Source organism: Heterodontus francisci, chromosome 7, assembly GCF_036365525.1.
Source record: "Heterodontus francisci isolate sHetFra1 chromosome 7, sHetFra1.hap1, whole genome shotgun sequence".
NCBI lineage: Eukaryota > Metazoa > Chordata > Chondrichthyes > Heterodontiformes > Heterodontidae > Heterodontus > Heterodontus francisci.
Window position 1 is genome coordinate 136900116 of NC_090377.1, and position 21088 is coordinate 136921203.

General features: G+C 47.4%; 1 protein-coding gene and 1 long non-coding RNA gene across 2 annotated transcripts in view; one reads left to right on the forward strand and one right to left on the reverse strand.

The window, feature by feature from the left end:
- LOC137372361 (uncharacterized) overlaps positions 1–17141 on the reverse strand; it is a 29746-nt gene extending 12605 nt beyond the window's left edge. Inside the window, exons 1-2 of the long non-coding RNA XR_010975424.1 lie at positions 17059–17141; positions 16721–16894 (exon numbers count right to left, since the gene is read on the reverse strand). This is a non-coding gene — a long non-coding RNA (uncharacterized lncRNA). The remainder of the gene's footprint in view (positions 1–16720; positions 16895–17058) is intronic.
- The window catches only part of LOC137372426 (uncharacterized), a 107208-nt gene that overhangs the window by 17200 nt on the left and 68920 nt on the right, over positions 1–21088 (forward strand). Inside the window, exons 8-13 of the mRNA XM_068036313.1 lie at positions 1498–1655; positions 3372–3439; positions 4176–4242; positions 12124–12315; positions 14894–14981; positions 17083–17234. Coding sequence (XP_067892414.1) covers positions 1498–1655; positions 3372–3439; positions 4176–4242; positions 12124–12315; positions 14894–14981; positions 17083–17234 — 725 coding nt within the window. The remainder of the gene's footprint in view (positions 1–1497; positions 1656–3371; positions 3440–4175; positions 4243–12123; positions 12316–14893; positions 14982–17082; positions 17235–21088) is intronic.

A 21088-nucleotide genomic window follows, 5' to 3' on the forward strand; every position in this document is an offset into this window, starting at 1 on the left:
ATTGTAATTCCCCCACCCCCAATTAAATATTTTCCCATCCCGTCTGCTCCTGTCCCTCTCCATGACTATAGTAAAGGTCAGGGAGTTGTGATCACTATCACCGAAATGCTCTCCCACCGAGAGATCTGCCACCTGGCCTGGTCCGTTGCCAAGCACCAAGTCCAACATAGTCTCCCCTCTAGTCGGCCTATCCACATATTGAGTCAGGAAACCTCCCTGGACACACCTGACAAAAACTGCTCCATCCAAACTATTTGCACTAAGAAGGTTCCAATCAATATTAGGGAAGTTGAAGTCACCCATGACAACAACCCTGTTACTTCTGCACCTTTCCAAAATCTGCCTCCCAATCTGTTCCTCCATGTCTCTGCTGCTATTGGGGGGTCTATAGAAAACTCCCAACAAAGTGACTGCTCCTTTCCTGTTTCTGACTTCCACCCATAATGACTCAGTAGACAAACCCTCCTCGACGACCTCCCTTTCTGCAGCTGTGATACTATCCCTGATTAACAATGCCACTCCCCCACCTCTTTTACCTCCCTCCCTATTCCTTTTGAAACATCTAAACCCTGGAACATTCAACATCCATTCCTGCCCCTGTGATATCCACGTACTTCATTGGCTGTAAAATGCTTTGGAACATCCTGAGGTCATGAAAGATGCTATATAAATACAAATCCTTCTTTTAATGTTGGAATTATGGCAGGAAAATTGCGCATGGCAAAGTCCCAGAAAGGTGGCGATGACCACATAATCTGTTTTAGTGATGTTGTTTGAGGGATATATTGGCAGCACCGGGAGAACAACCCTGCTCTTCAAAATAACTTTATGGGATTGTTTGCCTTAATCTGAGGGGACAATTGGTGTCTTGGTTGAAGGTGTCATGTGAAAGATGGGACCTCTGACAGTTCAGCACCCCCTCAGTACTGCATTGGATTATCAGCCTAGATTTTATACTCAAGTCTCTGGAGGTGGATTTGAACCCACAACCTACTGACACAGAGATAACAACACTTTATTTTTACTTTAGATTATTTCACATCTCAGACCTTTGTTCTCCTGGACATGTCCAAACTGCCTATTTATTCCAGAGTGCCACTCCTAGTCCTGGTATCCAGGGAAGGTATTAATAAGACATACGTGTATCTGTCCCGGGAATGTTTAATGCGACAGTGTACAGGAAGCTTTACTCCGCATCGAACCTGTTTTTAATTTTTCTTTAGAGGGAGCTTTACTCTATATCTAACCCCATTTTCTTTTAAGGTGGCCTTTGGACCTCAGGCCCTTTTTATGTATTTTATGTCGAGGGGGCCTTTATTCCTCAGGTCCCCTTTATATACATTTTAAATAAATAACTTTATTACAAACAGATAAGTAAAACAAAACTCAAACTAAAATGCCATTTTTGGCATCAATGATGCCCTCCAGTCCCTGCGGTGCCCACTGATCGCGGAAGGCCTCAAACGAATCGGCGGACTCTGCATGCTCCTTCTCCAGGGACACCCGGGCCCGAACGTAACCTCATAAGAGGTGCAGGCAATCAGGATGGACGGCCCCCTGACGGCCCGCAGCCTGGACCTGTGAATTGCCACCTTGGCCAGGCTCAGGAGCAGACCAATGAGATCCTCCTACCGGCCCATCCCCCTCCACACCAGGTACTGAAAGATCAGGAGCGTGGGGCTGAAGTGCAACCATAACTTGAGGAGCAGCCTCTTTAAATACTGGAACAGGGGCTGCAACCTCGCACATTCCATATAAACATGGAACACGGACTCGTCCAGGCCGCAGAAATTACAGGCAGCCTGGGAATCTATGAACCTACTTAACAGTCTATTACGCGGGACTGCCCTGTGCAGCACCCTCCACCCCAGGTCCCTGATGTAAAGGGGGAGGGAGGGAGACCTCCACCGTGGTTTCCCTTCACCACTAGATGGCAACACGGACCACTATGGCTTGTCCGGCCAGCTGACGAGGGCAAGGAAGTGGAGAGCGTGCAGGAGCAGTTCCGGCTGAGCAGGGTTCAGCTCGGCTGGGAGATCTGCGCACTCCCAAGCTCCCTCGTCACCTGCAGTGAGGGGCATCCCGGGAGCTTCGCCTACTCTTCCAATCCAAACAGGATTTCCCTTTAGTAAAACCATGCTGACTTGTTCTACTCATACTATACTTCTCAAGTGCATTGTTAAGACTTATTAAACAATAGTTTCCAGCATCTTCCCAATAACTGATGTTAGGCTAACTGGCCTGTAGTTGCCTGTTTTCTCTGTCCCTTCTTTCCTGAAAAGTGACGTAACATTTGCCAACTTCCAATCTGGTGGAACATCCCTGAATCTAAGGAACTCTGGAAATCATAACTAGTGCATCCACCATCTTTGCTGGTATCTCTTTTAGGACCATAGGGTGTAGGCCATCTGGTCCCGGGGACTTGCCAAATATTAGTCCCTCAAGTTTCTCTAATACTTTTTCTCAGCTGATGTCAATTTCCTTAATTTCCTCACTCTTTTTAGACCCTAGGTTACTGGCTATTTCTGGTATGGAATGTGTGTCTTCTATTGTGAAGACAAGCACAAAATATTTGTTCAATGCCTCTGCCATTTCCTCATTCCTCCTGATAGTTGTTCCTGTCTCTGCCTCTAAGGCACCAACGTCTAGCTACTCTCTTCCTTTTTATGTACTTATAAAAGCTCTTACAATCTGTTTTTATATTGCTGACTAGTTCACTCTCATTCTATTTTTACCCTTTTTATCAACTTTTTGTTTCTAAAACACTCCAAATCCTCAGACTTGCTACTTTTTTTGCAACATTGTGAGCCTCTTCTTTTAATCTAATACCCTCCTTAACTTCCCAAGTGAGCCACAGATGGGTTTTTCTTGAAGAGTTTTTGTTTTTGAATGGAATGTACTTTTGTTGAACCCTTTGAATTGTTTCTTTAAATGTTTCCCACTGTTCATTTACTGCCATACCTTCCAGTCTATTTACCCAATTAACCTTAGCCAGTTCTCCCCTCATACCCTCGTAATTGACTTTGTTTAAGATTCTTGTTTGTGATTGAAATGTGTCACTTTCAAACTTCACGTGAAATTCAATGGTATTGTGATCACTATTTTCCAGTGGATCTTTTACTATGACATTGCTTATTTACAAAATACAAGATCTAAGATAGCTTTATCCCTGGTCGGCTGTCAGTCCTAAATGGTTGACTCCTTATCCTGAGACTGTGATCAGAGTTCTAGGTTTTCCAGCCAGAGGAAACAATTTCTCAGCATCTACCCTGCCAAGTCCCTGAAGAATTTATTATGTTTCAGTCAGATCATGTCTCATTCTTCTAAACTCTAGGGAATATAAGCTGCGTCTACTCAATCTCTCCTCATAGGATGAGATGTATCATAGCGGTTATGTTACTGAACTAGGAATCCAGAGGTTTGGACTAATGTTGCAGAGGTGTGAATTTAAATCCCACCATACAGTTCAGTGATTTAAACTCAATTAAGTAAATAAATATGGGATAAAAAAAAAGCTAGTATCAGTAACAGTGACCATGAAACTACTGGATTGTCCTAAAAATCCACCTGGTTCATTAATGTCCTTCAGGGAAAGAAATCTGCCGTCCTCACCCGATCTGGCCTTTGTGACTCCAGACCCACAGAAATGGGGTTGACTCTTACCTGCCCTATGAAACGGCTGAGCAAGCAACTCAGTTATATTCAAGGAGGTGGCTCACCACCACCTTCTCAAGGGCAATTAGGAATGGGCAATAAATGCTGGCCTTTCCAGTAATGCCTACATTATGCAAATAATTAAACAATTCCCTCATCCCAAGGCATGCATGAGATGCTGTGGGCTATCAGCAACAGCAGAACCACAGTCTGTAACCTAAGGGCTTGGCATATTCCCCAATCTACATTACCATCAAGCCAGGGAATGCAGGAGGGCAGGCCAGAAGAAGCACCAGACATACCTAAAAATGAGGGATCAATCTGGAGAAGCTATAACACTGGACTACATGCATGCCAAACAGTGGAAACAGCATGCAATAGACAGGGCTAAGCGATCCCACAACCAACCAATCAGATCTAAGCTCTTCAGTCCTGCCACATCCAGTCGTGAATGGTGGTGGACAATTAAACAGCTAACAGGAGGAGGAGGCTCTCCAATTTTTTTTAAAATTTGTTCATAGGATTTTGGGCGATGCTGGCAAAGCCAGCATTTATTACCCATCCCCAATTGCCCTTGAGAAGGTGGTGGTGAGCTGCCTTCTTGAACCACTGCAGTCCATGTGGTGTAGATACACTAACAGAACTGTTAGGGAGTTCCAGGATTTCGACCCAGCGACAGTGAAGGAGCAGCGATATAGTTCCAAGTCAGGATGTGTGTGGCTTGGAGCGGAACTTGCAGGTGGTGGTATTCCCATTCATCTACTGCCCTTGTTCTTCTAGTTGGTAGAGGCTGTGGGTTTGGAAAGCCTAACAAGGCTTGGTGCATTGCTGCAGTGCATCTTGTAGATGGTACACACTGCTGCCACTGTGCATCAGTGGTGGAGGGAGTGACTGTTCGTGGATGGTTTGCCAATCAAGCGCGCTGCTTTGTCGTGGATAGTGTTGAGCTTCTTGAGTGTTGTTGGAGCTGCACCCGTCCAGGCAAGTGGAGAGTATTCCATCACGCTCCTGACTTGTGCCTTGTAGATGATGGACAAGCTTTGTGGAGTCAGGAGGTGAGTTACTCACTGCAGGATTCCTAGCCCCTGACCTGCTCTTGTAGCCATGGTATTTATATGGCTACACCAGTTCAGTTTCTGGTCAATGGTAACCCACAGGATGCTGATAGTGGAGGATTAAGCGATGGTAATGCCATTGAATGTCAAGGGGAGATAGTTAGATTCTCTCTTGTTGGAGATGGTCATTGCCTGGCACTTGTGTGGCGCGAATGTTACTTGTCACTTATCAGCCCAAGACTGAATGTTGTACAGGTCTTGTTGCATTTCTACACGGACTGCTTCAGTATCTGAGGAGTCGCGAATGGTGCAATCAGCGAACATCCCCACTTCTGACCTTATGATTGAAGGAAGGTCATTGATGAAGCAGCTGAAGATGGTTGGGCCTAGGACACTACCCTGAAGAACTCCTGCAGTGATGTCCTGGAGCTCAGATGATTGATCTTCAACAACCACAAACATCTTCCTTTGTGCTCGGTATGACTCCAACCAGCGGAGAATTTTCCTCCTGATTCCCATTGACTTCAGTTTTGCAAGGGCTCCTTCATGCCATATTCTGTCAAATGCTGCTTTAATGTCAAGGGCAGTCACTCTCACCTTACCTTTGGAGTTCAGCTCTTTTGTCCATCGTTTAACCAAGGCTACAATGAAGCCAGTAGCTGAGTGGCCCTGGCGGATCCCAAACTGAGCGTCACTGAGCAGGTTATTGCTAAGCAAGTGCTGCTTGAGAGCACTGTCGACAACACCTTCCATCACTTTACTGATGGCTGAGAGTAGACTGATGGGACAGTAATTGGCCGGGTTGGATTTGTCCAGCTTTTTGTGTACAGGACATACCCAGGCAATTTTCCACATTGCCAGGGTAGATGCCAGTGTTGTCGCGATACTGGAACAGCTTGGCGAGGGGCGCAACAGGTTCTGGAGCCTTCAGTACTATTTCTGGAATGTTGTCAGGGCCCAAGAGGCCTTTGCAGTAGCTAGTGCCTTCAGCCTTTTCTTCATATCACGTGGAGTGAATCGACTTGGCTGAAGACTGGCATCTGTGATGCTGGAGACTTCAGGAAGAGGCCGAGATGGATCATCCACTCGGCACTTCTGGCAGAAGATTGTTGCAAATGCTTCAGCCTTATCTTTTGTACTGATAGAACATAGAACAGTACAGCACAGTACAGGCCCTTCGGCCCAAAATGTTGTGCCGAACCTTTAACCGACTCTTAGATCAAACTAACTACCTACCCTTCATTCTACTATCATCCATGTACCTATCCAAGAGTCGCTTTAGTTTAGTTTAGAGATACAGCACTGAAACAGGCCCTTCGGCCCACTGAGTCTGTGCCGACCATCAACCACCCATTTATACTAATCCTACACTAATCCCATATTCCTACCACATCCCCACCTATCCCTATATTTCCCTACCACCTACCTATAATAGGGGCAATTGCTAATGGCCAATTTACCCATCAACCAGCAAGTCTTTGGCATGTGGGAGGAAACCGGAGCACCCGGAGGAAACCCACGCAGGTTGTTGGGGTGAGGGGTACAGACATGTTCACAGAGACGCCTCCCCACCCACGCACATTCTGGAGGAATCCACTCTGTCCTCACTCCCACACTTAAATGTCCCTAATGTATCTGCTTCTACTACCACCGCTGGCAGCGCATTCCACGCACCCACCACTCTCTGTGTAAAGAACCTACCTCTGACATCTCCCCGAAACCTTCCTCCAATCACCTTAAAATTATGCCCCCTGGTGATAGCACTTTCCACCCTGGGAAAAAGTCTCTGACTATCCACTCTATCTATGCCTCTCATCATCTTGTACACCTCTATCAAGTCACCTCTCATCCTTCTTCGCTCCAATGAGAAAAGCCCTAGCTTCCTCAATCTTTCTTCGTAGGACATGCCCTCCATCCAGGCAGCATCCTGGTAAATCTCCTCTGCACCCTCTCTAAAGCTTCCACATCCTTCCTATAATGAGGCGACCAGAACTGAACACAATATTCCAAGTGTGGTCGAACCAGGGCCTTATAGAGCTGCAGCATAACCTCGCGGCTCTTAAACTCAATCCCCCTGTTAATGAAAGCCAACACAACATACGCCTTCTTAACAACCCTATCAACGTGGGTGGCAACTTTGAGCGATCTATGGACATGGACCCCAAGATCCCTCTGTTCCTCCACACTACCAAAAATCCTGTCTTTAAGCCTGTATTCTGCATTCAGATTCGACCTTCCAAAATGAATCACTTCACACTTTTCCAGATTGAACTCTATCTGTCACTTCTCAGCCCAGCTCTGCATCCTGTCAATGTCCCGTTGCAACCTACAACAGCCTTCCACACTATCCACAACTCCAGCAACCTTCGTGTCATCGGCAAACTTGCTAACCCAGCCTTCCACTTCCTCATCCAAGTCATTTATAAAAATCACAAAGAGCAGAGGTCCCAGAACAGATCCTTGTGGAACACCACTGGTCACCGAGCTCCATGCTGGATACTTTCCATCTAGTACCACCCTCTGACTTCTTTGGGCCAGCCAATTTTGTATCCAGACAGCCAACTTTCCCTGAATCCCATGCCTCCTTACTTTCTGAATGAGCCTACCATGGGGAACCTTATCAAATGCGGGATAGGGGCGTCACGGTGGCGCAGTGGTTAGCACCACAGCCTCACAGCTCTAGCGACCCGGGTTCAATTCTGGGTACTGCCTGTGTGGAGTTTGCAAGTTCTCCCTGTGTCTGCGTGGATTTCCTCCGGGTGCTCCGGTTTCCTCCCACATGCCAAAGACTTGCAGGTTGATAGGTAAATTGGCCATTATAAAATTGCCCCTATTATAGGTAGGTGGTAGGGAAATATAGGGACAGGTGGGGATGTGGTAGGAATATGGGATTAGTGTAGGATTAGTATAAATGGGTGGTTTATGGCACAGACTCGGTGGGCCGAAGGGCCTGTTTCAGTGCTGTATCTCTAAACTAAACTAAACTAAAACTAAAACGCCTTGCTAAAATCCATATACACCACATCCACTGCTCTTCCTTCATCAATGTGTTTTGTCACATCTTCAAAGAATTCAATAAGGCTTGTGAGGCATGACCTGCCCCTCACAAAGCCATGCTGACTGTCTCTAATCAAACCATGCTATTCCAAATAATCATAAATCCTGCCTCTCAGAATCCTCTCCAATAATTTGCCCACTACCAACGTAAGACTGACTGGTTTATAATTCCCAGGGTTATCCCTATTCCCTTTCTTGAACAAGGGAATAACATTTGCCACCCTCCAATCATCCGGTACTACTCCAGTGGACAGTGAGGACACAAAGATCATCAAAGGCGCAGCAATTTCTTCCCTCGCTTCCCGTAATATCCTTGGGTATATCCCGTCTGGCCCCGGGGACTTATCTGTCCTCATATCATTCAAAATTTCCAGCACATCCTCCCTCTTAACTTCAACCTGTTCGAGCATATCAGCCTGTTCCACGCTGTCCTCACAAACGACCAGGTCCCACTCACTAGTGAATACTGAAGCAAAGTATTCATTTAGGACCTCCCTACCTCCTCCGACTCCAGGCACAAGTTCCCTCCACTATCCCTGATCGGCCCTACCCTCACTCTGGCCATCCTCTTGTTCCTCACATAAGTGTAGAATGCCTTGGGATTTTCCTTAATCCTACCCGCCAAGACTTTTTCATGTCCCCTTCTAGCTCTGCGAAGTCCATTCTTCAGTTCCTTCCTGGCTACCTTGTAACCCTCTAGAGCCCTGTCTGATCCTTGCTTCCTCAACCTTAAGTAAGCTTCCTTCTTCCTCTTGACGAGCTGTTCCACATCTCTTGTCATCCAAGGTTCCTTCACCCTACCATCCCTTCCTTGCCTCATCGGGACAAACCTATTCAGCAGTCGCAGCAAGTGCTCCCTAAACAACCTCCACATTTCTGTCGTGCATTTCCCTGAGAACATCTGTTCCCAATTTATGCTCCTCAGTTCCTGCCTAATAGCATTGTAATTCCCCCTCCCCCAATTCAATATTTTCCCATCCCGTCTGCTCCTGTCCCTCTCCATGACCATAGTAAAGGTCAGGGAGTTGTGATCACTATCACCGAAATGCTCTCCCACCGAGAGATCTGCCACCTGGCCTGGTCCGTTGCCAAGCGCCAAGTCCAACATAGCCAACCCCTCTAGTCGGCCTATCTACATATTGAGTCAGGAAACCTTCCTGGACACACCTGACAAAAACTGCTCCATCCAAACTATTTGCACTAAGGAGGTTCCAATCAATAGTAGGGAAGTTGAAGTCACCCATGACAACAACCCTGTTACTTCTGCACCTTTCCAAAATCTGCCTCCCAATCTGTTCCTCCATGTCTCTGCTGCTATTGGGGGGTCTATAGAAAACTCCCAACAAAGTGACTGCTCCTTTCCTGTTTCTGACTTCCACCCATAATGACTCAGTAGACAAACCCTCCTCGACGACCTCCCTTTCTGCAGCTGTGATACTATCCCTGATTAACAATGCCACGCCCCCACCTCTTTTACCTCCCTCCCTATTCCTTTTGAAACATCTAAACCCCGGAACATCCAACATCCATTCCTGCCCCTGTGATATCCACGTCTCCGTAATGGCCACAACATTGTAGCTCCAAGTACTGATCCATGCTCTAAGTTCATCACCCTTATTCCTGACACTTATTGCGTTAAAATAGACACACTTCAACACATCATACTGGCTGCAACTTTGCCCTGTCAACTGTCTAACCTTCCTCACAGACTCTCTGCACTCTGTATCTGCCTGTTCAACAGCTACCCCATCCACTGATCCGTGGCTCCGTTTCCCATCCCCCTGCCAAACTAGTTTAAACCCTCCCGAAGAGCTCTCCCATCATTGAGGATGGAGATATTTGTCGAGCTACCTCCTCCTGTTAGTTATTTAATTGTCCACCACCATTCACGACTGGATGGGGCAGGACTGTAGAGCTTCGATCTGATCTGTTTGTTATGGGGTCGCGTAGCTCTGCCAATTGCATGCTGCTTATACTGTTTGACATGCAAGCAAAAAAGGGCAGCACAGTGGCGCAGTGGTTAGCACTGCAGCCTCACAGCTCCAGCGACCCGGGTTCAATTCTGGGTACTGCCTGTGTGGAGTTTGCAAGTTCTCCCTGTGTCTGCGTGGGTTTTCTCCGGGTGCTCCGGTTTCCTCCCACATGCCAAAAGACTTGCAGGGTGATAGGTTAATTGGCCATTATAAATTGCCCCTAGTATAGGTAGGTGGTAGGGAAATATAGGGACAGGTTGGGATGCGGTAGGAATATGGAATTAGTGTAGGATTAGTATAAATGGGTGGTTGATGGACGGCACAGACTCGGTGGGCCGAAGGGCCTGTTTCAGTGCTGTATCTCTAAACTAATCCTGGGTTGTTGCTTCACCAGGCTGACACTTCATTTTTAGTTATGCCTGGTGCTCCTCCTGGGATGTCCTCCTGCATTCTTCATAGAACCAGGGTTGGTCTTCTGGCTTGATTGTAGTGGTAGAGTGGGGGATATACCGGGCCATGAGGTTACAGATTGTGGTTGAGTACAATTCTGCTGCTGTTGATGGCCCACAGCACCTCTTAGATGCCCAGTTTTGCATTGCTGGATCTGTTTGAAATCTATCCCATTTAGCACGGTGGTTGACTACACAACACGATGGAGGGTATCCTCAATGTGAAGACCAGTCTTTGTCGCCACAAGGACTGTGTGGTGGTCACTCCTACCAATACTGTCATGGACAGCTGCATCTGCAGCAGGCAGATTGGTGAAGATGCAGTCAAGTATGCTTTTTCCCCTTGTTGGTTCCCTCACCATCCGCCGCAGACCCAGTCTAGCAGCTATATCCTTTAGGACTTGGCCAGCTCGGTCAGTAGTGGTGCTACCGAGCCACTCTTGGTGATGGACATTGAATTCCCCCACCAGGGTTGCTCAAAATGAATATATGAATTATAACAATTGCATCAAGCACACAGTCTGGGTTTTTACTGTTGGTGGATGGGAGCCATCCTTTCTTTCTTTCTTTGGCCCCCTTGTCTCGAGAGACAATAGGTAAGCACCTAGTGGTGGTCAGTGGTTTCTGAAGCAGTGCCTGAAGTGGCTATAAAGGCCAATTCTAGAGTGACAGACTTCCACAGGCGCTGCCGATAAAGTTGGTTGTCGGGGCTGTTACACAGTTGGCTCCCTCCTTGCTCTTCTGTCTTTTTTCCTGCCAACTGCTAAGTCTCTTCGACTCGCCACTCTTTAGCTCCGCCTCCATGGCTGCCCGCCAGCTCTGGCGATCACTGGCAACTGACTCCCAATGTCATAGGACTTCATGTCGCGTCTTTAAAGCGGAGACATGGATGACCGGTAGGACTGATACCAGTGACGAGTTCGCTGTACAATGCGTCCTTAGGGATCCTGCCATCTTCCATGCTACTCACATGGCCAAGCCATCTCAAGCGCCGCTGGCTCAGTAGGGTGTATACGCTGGGGATGTTGGCCGCCTCGAGGACTTCTGCATTGGAGATACATTGGAGAGCCAAGGATTCTCCGGAGGCAGCGAAGATGGAATGAGTTGAATCGTCGCTCTTGGCTGACATACGTTGTCCAGGCCTCGCTGCCGGAGAGCAAGGTACTGAAGACTCAGGCTTGAAACACTTGGACTTTTGTGTTCCGTGTCAGTGCGCCATTTTCCCACACCGTCTTGGCCAGTCTGGACATAGCAGTGAACGTCTTTCCCATGCACTTGTTGATTTCTGCATCGAGAGACAGGTTACTGGTGATAGTTGAGCCTAGGTAGGTGAACTCTTGAACCACTTCCAGGGCATGGTCGCCAATATTGATGGATGGAGCACTTCTGATGTCCTGTCCCATGATGTTCGTTTTCTTAAGGCTGATGGTTAGGCCAAATTCGTTGCAGGCAGCCACAATCCTGTCGATGAATCTCTGCAGACACTCTTCTGTGTGGTATGTTAATGCAGCATCATCAGCAAAGAGGAGTTCCCTGATGAGGACTTTCCATACTTTGATCTTCGCTCTAAGACGGGCAAGGTTGAACAACCTGCCAACTGATCTTGTGTGGAGGAAAATTCCTTCTTCTGAAGACTTGAATGCATGTGAGAGCAGCAGGGAGAAGAAGAACCCAAACAGTGTAGGTGCGAGAACACAGCCCTGTATCATGCCACTCAGGATAGGAAAGGGTTAGGGATGATGAGGCACCGCTATGCTGAATTGTGCCTTTCATATTGTCATGGAATGAGGTGATGATACTTCATTGCTTTGGTGGACATCCGATCTTTGCTAGTCGTCTGAAGAGACCATGTCTGCTGACGAGGTCAAAGGGTTTGGTGAGATCTATGAAAGCAACGTAGAGGGGCATCTGTTGTTGGCAGCATTTCTCCTGTAGCTGGTGAAGGGAGAACAGCATGGCAATGGTGGATCTCTCTGCTCGAAAGCCGCACAGTGCCTCTGGGTAGACACGCTCAGCCTTCTGGAAAGTCAGTGGCGAACCCACCTCCGCCTGGCCTGGGGATCCAACCTGTATTCTGCAGGTGCCCGGCCTTTAATTCGTCCGAGGTGGGACTTCCACCCGCCTGAGGTAGGAGGTCCTGCTTGATGGAGCTGCCGGTCAATCAGCGGGCCGTCAGCTCTTAGTCCCAGCAGCGCCACTGGGAGCGATGGCCACTGCTGGGACTGCAGCCCAGCCAACAGCAGATGATGTCGGGGAGACCCAGACCTAAGGTAAGTTTTGTTGCCTCGCTGGGGCGGTTGGTCGGGCCCTGGTAAGGCAAGTGTGGTCGATTGGGGGAAAGGGGGGCTTGTTGGGTGTTGGGGGTGGTTGGGGCAGCAGGGACGGCCCACCATCGGGCACAGGGTACTCAATCATGAGGCCCCCCCCACCACCCCAGGCTGTCAGAGAGCTACCTACTTTTGTCAGGCGGCTTTTCCTGAGCCTGGGACGCCCGTCTGCCAACGATAAAATCCTCGTGGCGGCCTGGGGCCATCAGGCCGTTTCTCGCTGCTGCTGTCCTGCGTAAAGTGGTGCTGGAGGCAGGAGCGGATCAAGAAGGGTCCCCCGAGCTTCTCGCTCCATTTTACGCTCCCCCCACCCACTCGCCGCCAGCTTTCCACTCTTTGGGGGAGTGTAAAATTCAGCACACAGTCTTCAAATCCTTGATTTCTCTTGAGATTAGAGGAAGCTGATGTTCTGTGACCGACTGTTCCATTTTTGGGCCTTTTCATATTTTATAATGGAATATTTGTATTTGTTTCACGACTTCAGGATGTCCCATTTTACAGCTCATGAAGTTCTTTTGATCTGTACTCCGTGCTGTTGGCAGCTGTGGCTCAGTGGGTAGCACTCTCAGCTGAGTCTGAAGGTTGTGGGTTCAAGTTTTGTCCAGGACCTGAGCACAAAAATCAAGGCTGACACTCCAGTGCAGAACTGAGGGAGTGCTGCGCTCTCTGAAGTCCCATCTTTCAGATGAAACATTATACTGACACCATGTCTTTCCCCCTCAGGTGGGTGTAAAGGATCCCATGGCATTATTTCAAAGAAGAGCAGGGGAGTTATTTCCGATGTCTTGGCCAATATTTACCCCTTCATCAACATCAGTCAAGCAGATGATCTGGTCATTATGATATTGCTGTTTGTGGGAGCTTGCTGTGTGCAAATTGGCTGCTGTGTGTTTCCTACATTACAACAGTGATGACACTTCAAAAGTGCTTCATTGGCTGCAAAATACTTTGGAACATCCTGAGGTCATGAAAGGCACTACATAAATGCAAGTCCTTCTATGAATGTCGGATATACGGGAGGAGAGTTGCACACAGCAAAGTCCCAGAAAGGTGGCTATGACCACATAATCTGTTTTAGTGATGTTGTTGAGTGATAAATATTGGCAGCACTGGGGAGAACACCCCTGCTCTTCAAAATAACTTTATGGGATCGTTTGTGTCCATCTGAGAGGACAGATGGGGTCTTGGTTGAAGGTGTCATCTGAAAAACGGGACATTTGACAGTGCAGCACCCCCTCAGTACTGCATTGGAATATCAGCCTAGATTTTGTGCTCAAATCTCTGGATATGCATTTGAACCCACAACCTACTGACAGAGATGTTTCACCTTATGATTGTTGTAGTAGCACATACTTTTTATATGAAAGGAAAGTACTGGATGGTTGAGCCTGAACTTACATGATCTCTCTCCCGGTCCAAGCTGATGAGGCAGGTGTCCACCCTCCTGTCCTGTACATAGGCAATCGTATCCCTGAGTAACGCAAGACTATCAGAGATCTTCCTGCCGGGTACAGTGCAGGTCTGGTCAGGGCGAATCACTGACTCCGGAGCAGATTTGACTCAACAGGCGATGACTTTGGACAGAATCTTGTAGTCAACATTAAGCAGTGAGATGGGCCGCCAGTTTCTGATTTCTGCCCTCTCCCCCTTCCGCTTGTAGATGAGCACAGAGGGCACAAAAGTCTTGAACTGCATTCAAGTAAACCTTTTTAGCCAGCACGTAACAAGCCCAACGAGAGGGGGCGCAATTCTAGATTTAGTCTTTGGTAATGAAGCTGAGCAAGTGGAGGAAGTAACAGTGGGTGACCATTTTGGAGATAGTGACCATAATACAGTAAGTTTTAGCATAATCATGGAAAAGATAAACAGGAATGAAAGTTCTAAATTGGGGGAAGGCAAATTTTAAGAAACTGAGAGGCAAATGTGGACTGGATACAGATACTTGAGGGAAAATCAGTGGCAAACCAGTGGGAGGCATTCAAAAGCAAGATACTACAGGCACAGTGTAGGCATGTCCCCACTAAGATAAGGGGTGGTACTGCCAAATCTAGAGCACTCTGGTTAGCTGGAAGTTTACAAGATCATTTAAAGCAGAAAAATGACAATCACAAAAATCTTAATACTTTAGAAAGCCTAGAGGAGTATAGAAAGTGCAGGGGTAAAGTAAAAAAGGAAATTAGAAAAGCCAAAGAGAGGACATGAAAAATGATTGGCAAGTAAAATCAAGGAAAACCCGAAGATGTTTTATCAGTACATTAAGAGCAAGAGGATAGCTAAGGAAAGGGTAGGGCCTATCAGATATAAAAGGTAACTTATGCATGGATGCAGAAGATGTGGGAAGGGTTCTTAATGAGGTTTTTGTCTCTGTCTTCACACAGGAGAGGGTTGATGTAGACATTGTAGTTAAGGAGGAAGAGTGTGAGATATTAGATACGATAAGCATAATGAGCGAGGATGTACTAGAGGGTCTAACAACCTTGAAAGTGCATAAGTCACCAGGGCCAGATGGATTGCATCCCAGATTGTTAAATGAAGCCAGGGAGGAAATAGCAGAAGCGCTGAGGATCATCTTCAAATCCTCACTAGATACAGGAGAGGTACCAGATGACTGGAGGTCTGCAAATGTTGTACCATTGTTTAAAATGGGTGCGAGGGATAGGCCAAATAATTATAGGCCGGTCAGTCTGATCTTGGTGGTGGGTAAATTGTTAGAATCTATTCTGAGGGACAGGATAAACTGCCACTTAGAAAGGCACAGATTAATCAGGGATAGTCAGCATGGATTTAAGGGAAGGTCATATCTTACTAACTTAATTGAATTTTGTGAGGAAGTAACAAGGAGGATTGATGAAGGTAGTGCAGTGGATGTGGTCTATATGGGCTTTAGTAAGGCATTTGACAAGGTCCCATTTGGCAGACTGGTCAGTAAAATGAAAGCCCATGGAATACAGGGCAATGTGGCAGCTTGGATCCAGAATTGACTCAGGGACAAGAAACAAGGGGTAGTAGTCGACAGATGTTTTTGTGAATGGAAAGCTGTTTCCAGTGATGTTCCACAGGGCTCAGTGTTGGGTCCCTTGCTGTTTGTGGTATATATTAATGATTTGGACTTAAATGTGGGAGGCATGATTGAGAAATTTGCTGATGATACAAAACTTGGTTGTGTAGTTGATAGTGAAGAGGATAGCTGTAGACTCCAGAATGATATCAATGGTTTGGTTGAGAAAAGTGGTAAATGGAATTCAATCCAGATAAGTGTGAGGTAATGCATTTGGGGAGGGCAAATAAAGCGAGGGAATACACAATAAACGGGAGGATATTGAGAGGGGTAGAAGAAGTGAGAAACCTTAGACTGCATGTCCACAGGCCCCTGAAGGTGGCAGGACAGGTGAAGAAGACATATGGAATGCTTTCCTTTACATGCTGAGGTATAGAATTCAAAAGCAGGGATGTAGTGCTGGAACTGTATAAAACGCTTGTTAGGCCACAGCTGGAGTATTGCGTACAGTTCTGGTCACCACATTACAGAAAGGACATAATTGCTCTGGAGAGAGTACAGAGGAAATTTACAAGAATGTTAACAGGGCTCAAAGTTGCAGCTATGAGGAAAGATTGGATAGGCTAGGATTAAATTTAGATATATAGCACTGAAACAGGCCCTTCGGCCCACCGAGTCTGTGCCGACCATTAACCACCAATTTATGCTAATCCTACACTAATCCCATATTTCTACCACATCCTCATCTGTCCCTATATTCCCCTACCACCTACCTATTTATAATGGCCAATTTACCTATCAACCTGCAAGTCTTTTGGCTGTGGGAGGAAACCGGAGCACCCGGAGGAAACCCACGCAGACACAGGGAGAACTTGCAAACTCCACACAGGCAGTACCCAGAATTGAACCCGGGTCGCTGGAGCTGTGAGGCGGCGGTGCTAACCACTGCGCCGCCCTGTGTTTTCCCTGGAACCGAGGAGGCTGAGGGGTGACTTAATTGAGGTGTACAAAATTATGAGGGGCCAAGATAGAGTAGACAGGAAGGACCTGTTTTCCCTAGCGGAGAGGTCAATTACCAGGGGGTAATTGGTAGAAGGATTAGAAGGAACATGAGGAAAAACATTTTCACCCAGAGGGTGGTGGGTGTCTGGAATTCACTGCCAGGGACAGAGGTGGAGGCAGAAACTCTCAATTCTTTGAAAAGTACCTGGACCTGCGCCTGAAGTGCTGTAACCTGCAGGAAGTGCTGGAAGGTGGGATTAGAACGGGCGGCTAGTTTCTATTTTTCTTTCTTTCTCGGCCGGCACGGACACGACGGACTGAATGGCCTCCTTCTTTGCCGTAATTTTTCTATGATTCACTGTGTGAGTTCAGTGGATACCTGGGAGTGGTAGAAAACAGTTAACATACCTTGTGACATATCTGAGTTGTAAACAGCATGAGTTTTTATTTATTTTAATTTGTCAGCCTGTTAAACCCTCTGCGATTTTGCAACCCCCTGCGCGTTTACTAAACCCTGCAGCGAAGACTATTAAATAAGTAAACCTATCTGAACTCTGTTTGTGCAAGATGTGTTCGCTGAGTTGTCACAAACAGATGCCTCCACTCCCGGCCCCTCTTGCTGTCCAGAGCTGCCGTCAATCAACCGTCAGGTTAGAGGTCGCGTCAAGTACCTAATGCGCAGGCGTATTACGGCGCAGTGTTTGGAGCATGCGCAGTCGGTACGCGGCGGCGGCAGGGCGGGGAGGCCTCAGCATCCTCAATAAGAAGCTCCCGGTTCCGCGTTTGCACCGAACGAGGTCGCAGTTGCGGTGTTTCTCCCGGGTTAACGGCCGCGACCTTTCCAGCTCTTTTGGGGGAAACTAAGAATTAATACATTGTATCATCAAAGGACAAAACTATACAGGAAATGTAGCTGAGTTATAAAGGGGCCTGGGGGAGGGAGGGACCATTTGGGACACAGCAAGAGGTTCCCCTTCCTGGGCAGGGCTGGCTCAAGGTGCAGGAAGCTGCTAGGCTGAGCTGTGGACTGGGAGGAGTGGGGGGTTTGACTGACAGGCCTGGGGAGGGGGATATCAGGGCAGGTACACACACTGCTCCCCCTTTTCCTCCTGGGCTGTTTTACTGGAGTCATGTTGGTGAGTGTTTCCTGAACTCTGTCTCCCTATCCTGGTAATGTAGATGGATTGCAGGTTTCTGTGAGTGTTGGGATGTATTGCCTCTCATTCTTCCTCCTCCCACTCCGAGTTCCAGGCTGCAAGCACCGACGGCTCAATGCGCCTGAAACGTTAACTCTCTTCCTCTCTCCACAGATGCTTTGTGTCCTGCTGAGTATTTCCAGCATTTTCTCCCTTTATTCCTGATTGCCAGCATCCGCGGTATTTTGCTTTTGTTGTATTACCGGCGTTGCTCACAGAACTGAGCCGAAAAGCAGAGATGGACCAATTAAGAGTTGGTTTGTTTCAGGTTGGATGTGGATGTCAGTCCCTGATCTATGTAGGTATTTTTTTGTTGCATCAGTTTGAGCAGAAGTGGAGATGGAGGACAAGCTGCTGGGTTGAACCTCGAGTACTTTTGAGCCCAGTCGGGCCCAATAATTTCCAATGTGAGACTGTCATGGGAGGTAGATTCCAGGTGAGTTGAGGTTGGTTAACGGACACAAACCACTCAATGTGAAGAGCATTGTTTTATTAACAAGTATTTGTGTAGAGGCTTTTAATCCATTTTACATATACAGATTTTCTTACTTCATTCCTGGAATATGGGCATCACCCACACATATTGCCAATCCCCAGTTGCCCAATGAGGTCGTGATGGTGGGCCTTCTTTTTGAACCAGTGCACTTCGTGCGGTGAAGGTGCTCTCATAATGCTGTTGGGGAAAGTTACAGGATTTTCATCCAGTGATGATGAAGGAACGGTGATATACGTCCAAGTTAACATCAACTTTTATTTATGTAGTGCCTTTAATATAATACAGAACGAACATTGGTGCAGGAGTAGGCCATTCAGCCCAGCGAGCCTGCTCTGCCACTCAATACGATCATGGCTGATTATCCAGTTCAATGCCTTTTTCCCATACAATCCCCATATCACTTTATGTCATTGGTATTTAGAAATCTGTCAATTTCTGCTTTAAACGTACTCAATGACTGAGCTTCCGCAGTCCTCTGGGGTAGAGAATTCCAAAGATTCACAACCCTCTGAGGAAAGAAATATCTCCTCATCTTGGTCCTAAGTGTCTTTTCCCCCTTATTATGAAATTGTGTCCCCTGGTTCTAAACGCCCCAACCAGGGGAAACATCTTACCTGCATCTGTCCGTTTAAGTGTTTTGTAGGTTTCAATGAGATCATCTCATTCTTCAGAACTCTAGAAAATTTAGGCTCAGTTTCCCCAATCTCTCTCTGTCGGACAGTCCCGCCATGCCGGGAACAAGTCTGGTGAACCTTGGTTGTACTCTGTCTATGGCAATAACATCCTTCCTAGGGTAAAGAACAAAGAACAGCACAGGAACAGGCCATTCGGCCCTGCAAGCCTGCGCTGATCTTGATGCCTGTCTAAACTAAAATCTTCTGCACTTCCGGGGACCGTATCCTTCTATTCCCATCCTATTCATGTATTTGTCAAGATGCGTCTTAAACATCGCTATCGTACCTGCTTCCACCACCTCCCCCGGCAGCAAGTTCCAGGCACTCACCACCCTCTGTGTAAAGAACTTGCCTCGCACATCCCTTCTAAACTTTGCCCCTCGCACCTTAAACCTATGTCCCCTAGTAACTGACTCTTACACCCTGGGAAAAAGCTTCTGACTATCCACTCTGTCCATGCCGCTCATAACTTTGGAAACATCTATCATGTCGCCCCTCCACCTCCGTCGTTCCAGTGAAAACAATCCGAATTTATTCAACCTCTCCTCATAGCTAATGCCCTCCAGACCAGGCAACATCCTGGTACACCTCTTTGGTAAGGGGACCAAAACTGCACACTGTACTCCAGGTGTGGTCTAATCAAGGTTCTATACAATTGAAGCAAGACTTCACTACTTCACATCCTCTTGGGATAAAGGCCTTCCTAATTGCACCTGCATGTTAGCTTTCAGTGACTTATTGATGAGGACACCCAGGTCTCTTTGTACATCTGCACTTTCTAATCGCTTACCATTTAAGAAATACTCTGCACATCTATTCCTCCTACCAAAGTGGATAAGTTCATATTTTTGCACAGTATATTCCATCTGCCATGTTCTTGCCAGCTCAGTATGTCTGTCCAAATCCCCTTGAAGCCACTTTGCTGCATCTTCACAACACTTATTCTCAGCTAATTTTGTGTCGTTCGTGAACTTTGAAATATTTCATTTGGTCCCCACATCCAAATCATTGATATATATTGTGAACAGCTGGGGCTGATCCTATGGAAGCCCGTTCCAAGGCTCTTTCCAGGAGTTATAAAGCAACATTTGACACTGAGCCACATAAGGTGATATTAGGACAGTTGACCAAAAGTTTGATCAAAGAGGTGGGTTTTATTAAGTGTCTGAAGCACGGAAGGCAAGTTAGAGAGGCGGAAAGGATTTCCAAAGCTTATGGCTTGGCAGCTGAAGGCACAGCCACCAGTGGTGGAGCAATGAAAATTGGGGATGCTCAAGATGCCAGCATTAGATGATCCCTGATCTCTCGGAGGGTTGTCAGGTTGGAGGAGGTTATATAGATAGTGAGGGGCGAGTGCATGGAGGGATTTGAAAACAGAGATGAGAATTTTCAAATTGAGGTGCTGCTTAACTGGGTGCATGTGTAGGTCGGCAAGCACAGTGGTGATGGGTGAACAGGACTTGGTTCGAGTAAGGACACTGGCAGCAGAGTTTTGAATGACCTCAAGTTTACGGAGGGTAGAATGTGGCAGGCCAGCCAGGAGTGTGTTAGAATAGTCAAGTTGAAAGGTCACAAATGCATGGATGTAAGTTTCAGAGCCAGTTGAGCTGAGGCAGTGATGAAGTCAGGTGATACTGAGGTGGAAATATGAGGTCTGAGTGCTGGCGCTGATATGCAGTCGGAAGCTCATCTTGGGGTCGCATCTTGTGCCCTTCCTCCCTCCCGCACTATAGAGTCATAGAGAAATACAGCACTGAAACAGGTCCTTTGGCCCACCGAGTCTGTGCTGACCATCAACCACCCATTTATTATAATCCTACATTAATCCCATATTCCCTACCATTCTCCTACCACCTACCTACACTAGGGACAATTTGCAATGGCCAATTTACCTATCAACCTGCAAGTCTTTGGTGGTGGGAGGAAACTGGAGCACCCAGTGGAAACCCATGCAGTCACAGGGGGAACTTACAAACTCCGCACAGGCAGTACCCAGGACTGAACCCGGGTCGCTGGAGCTGTGAGGCTGCGGTGCTAACCACTGCGCCACTGTGCTGCGCATCCTCCCTCCCTCCCTCCCCCTCCTCCCTCCCTCCCTCTCTCTCCCACCCTCACTCTCTCTCCTCCCCATAGACGGCAGAGTCTTGTGTAGGTCAGACTGTTTGGCAGGTTCCCTTCCCTGCAGGACGTTCAGGAACCACTTGGGG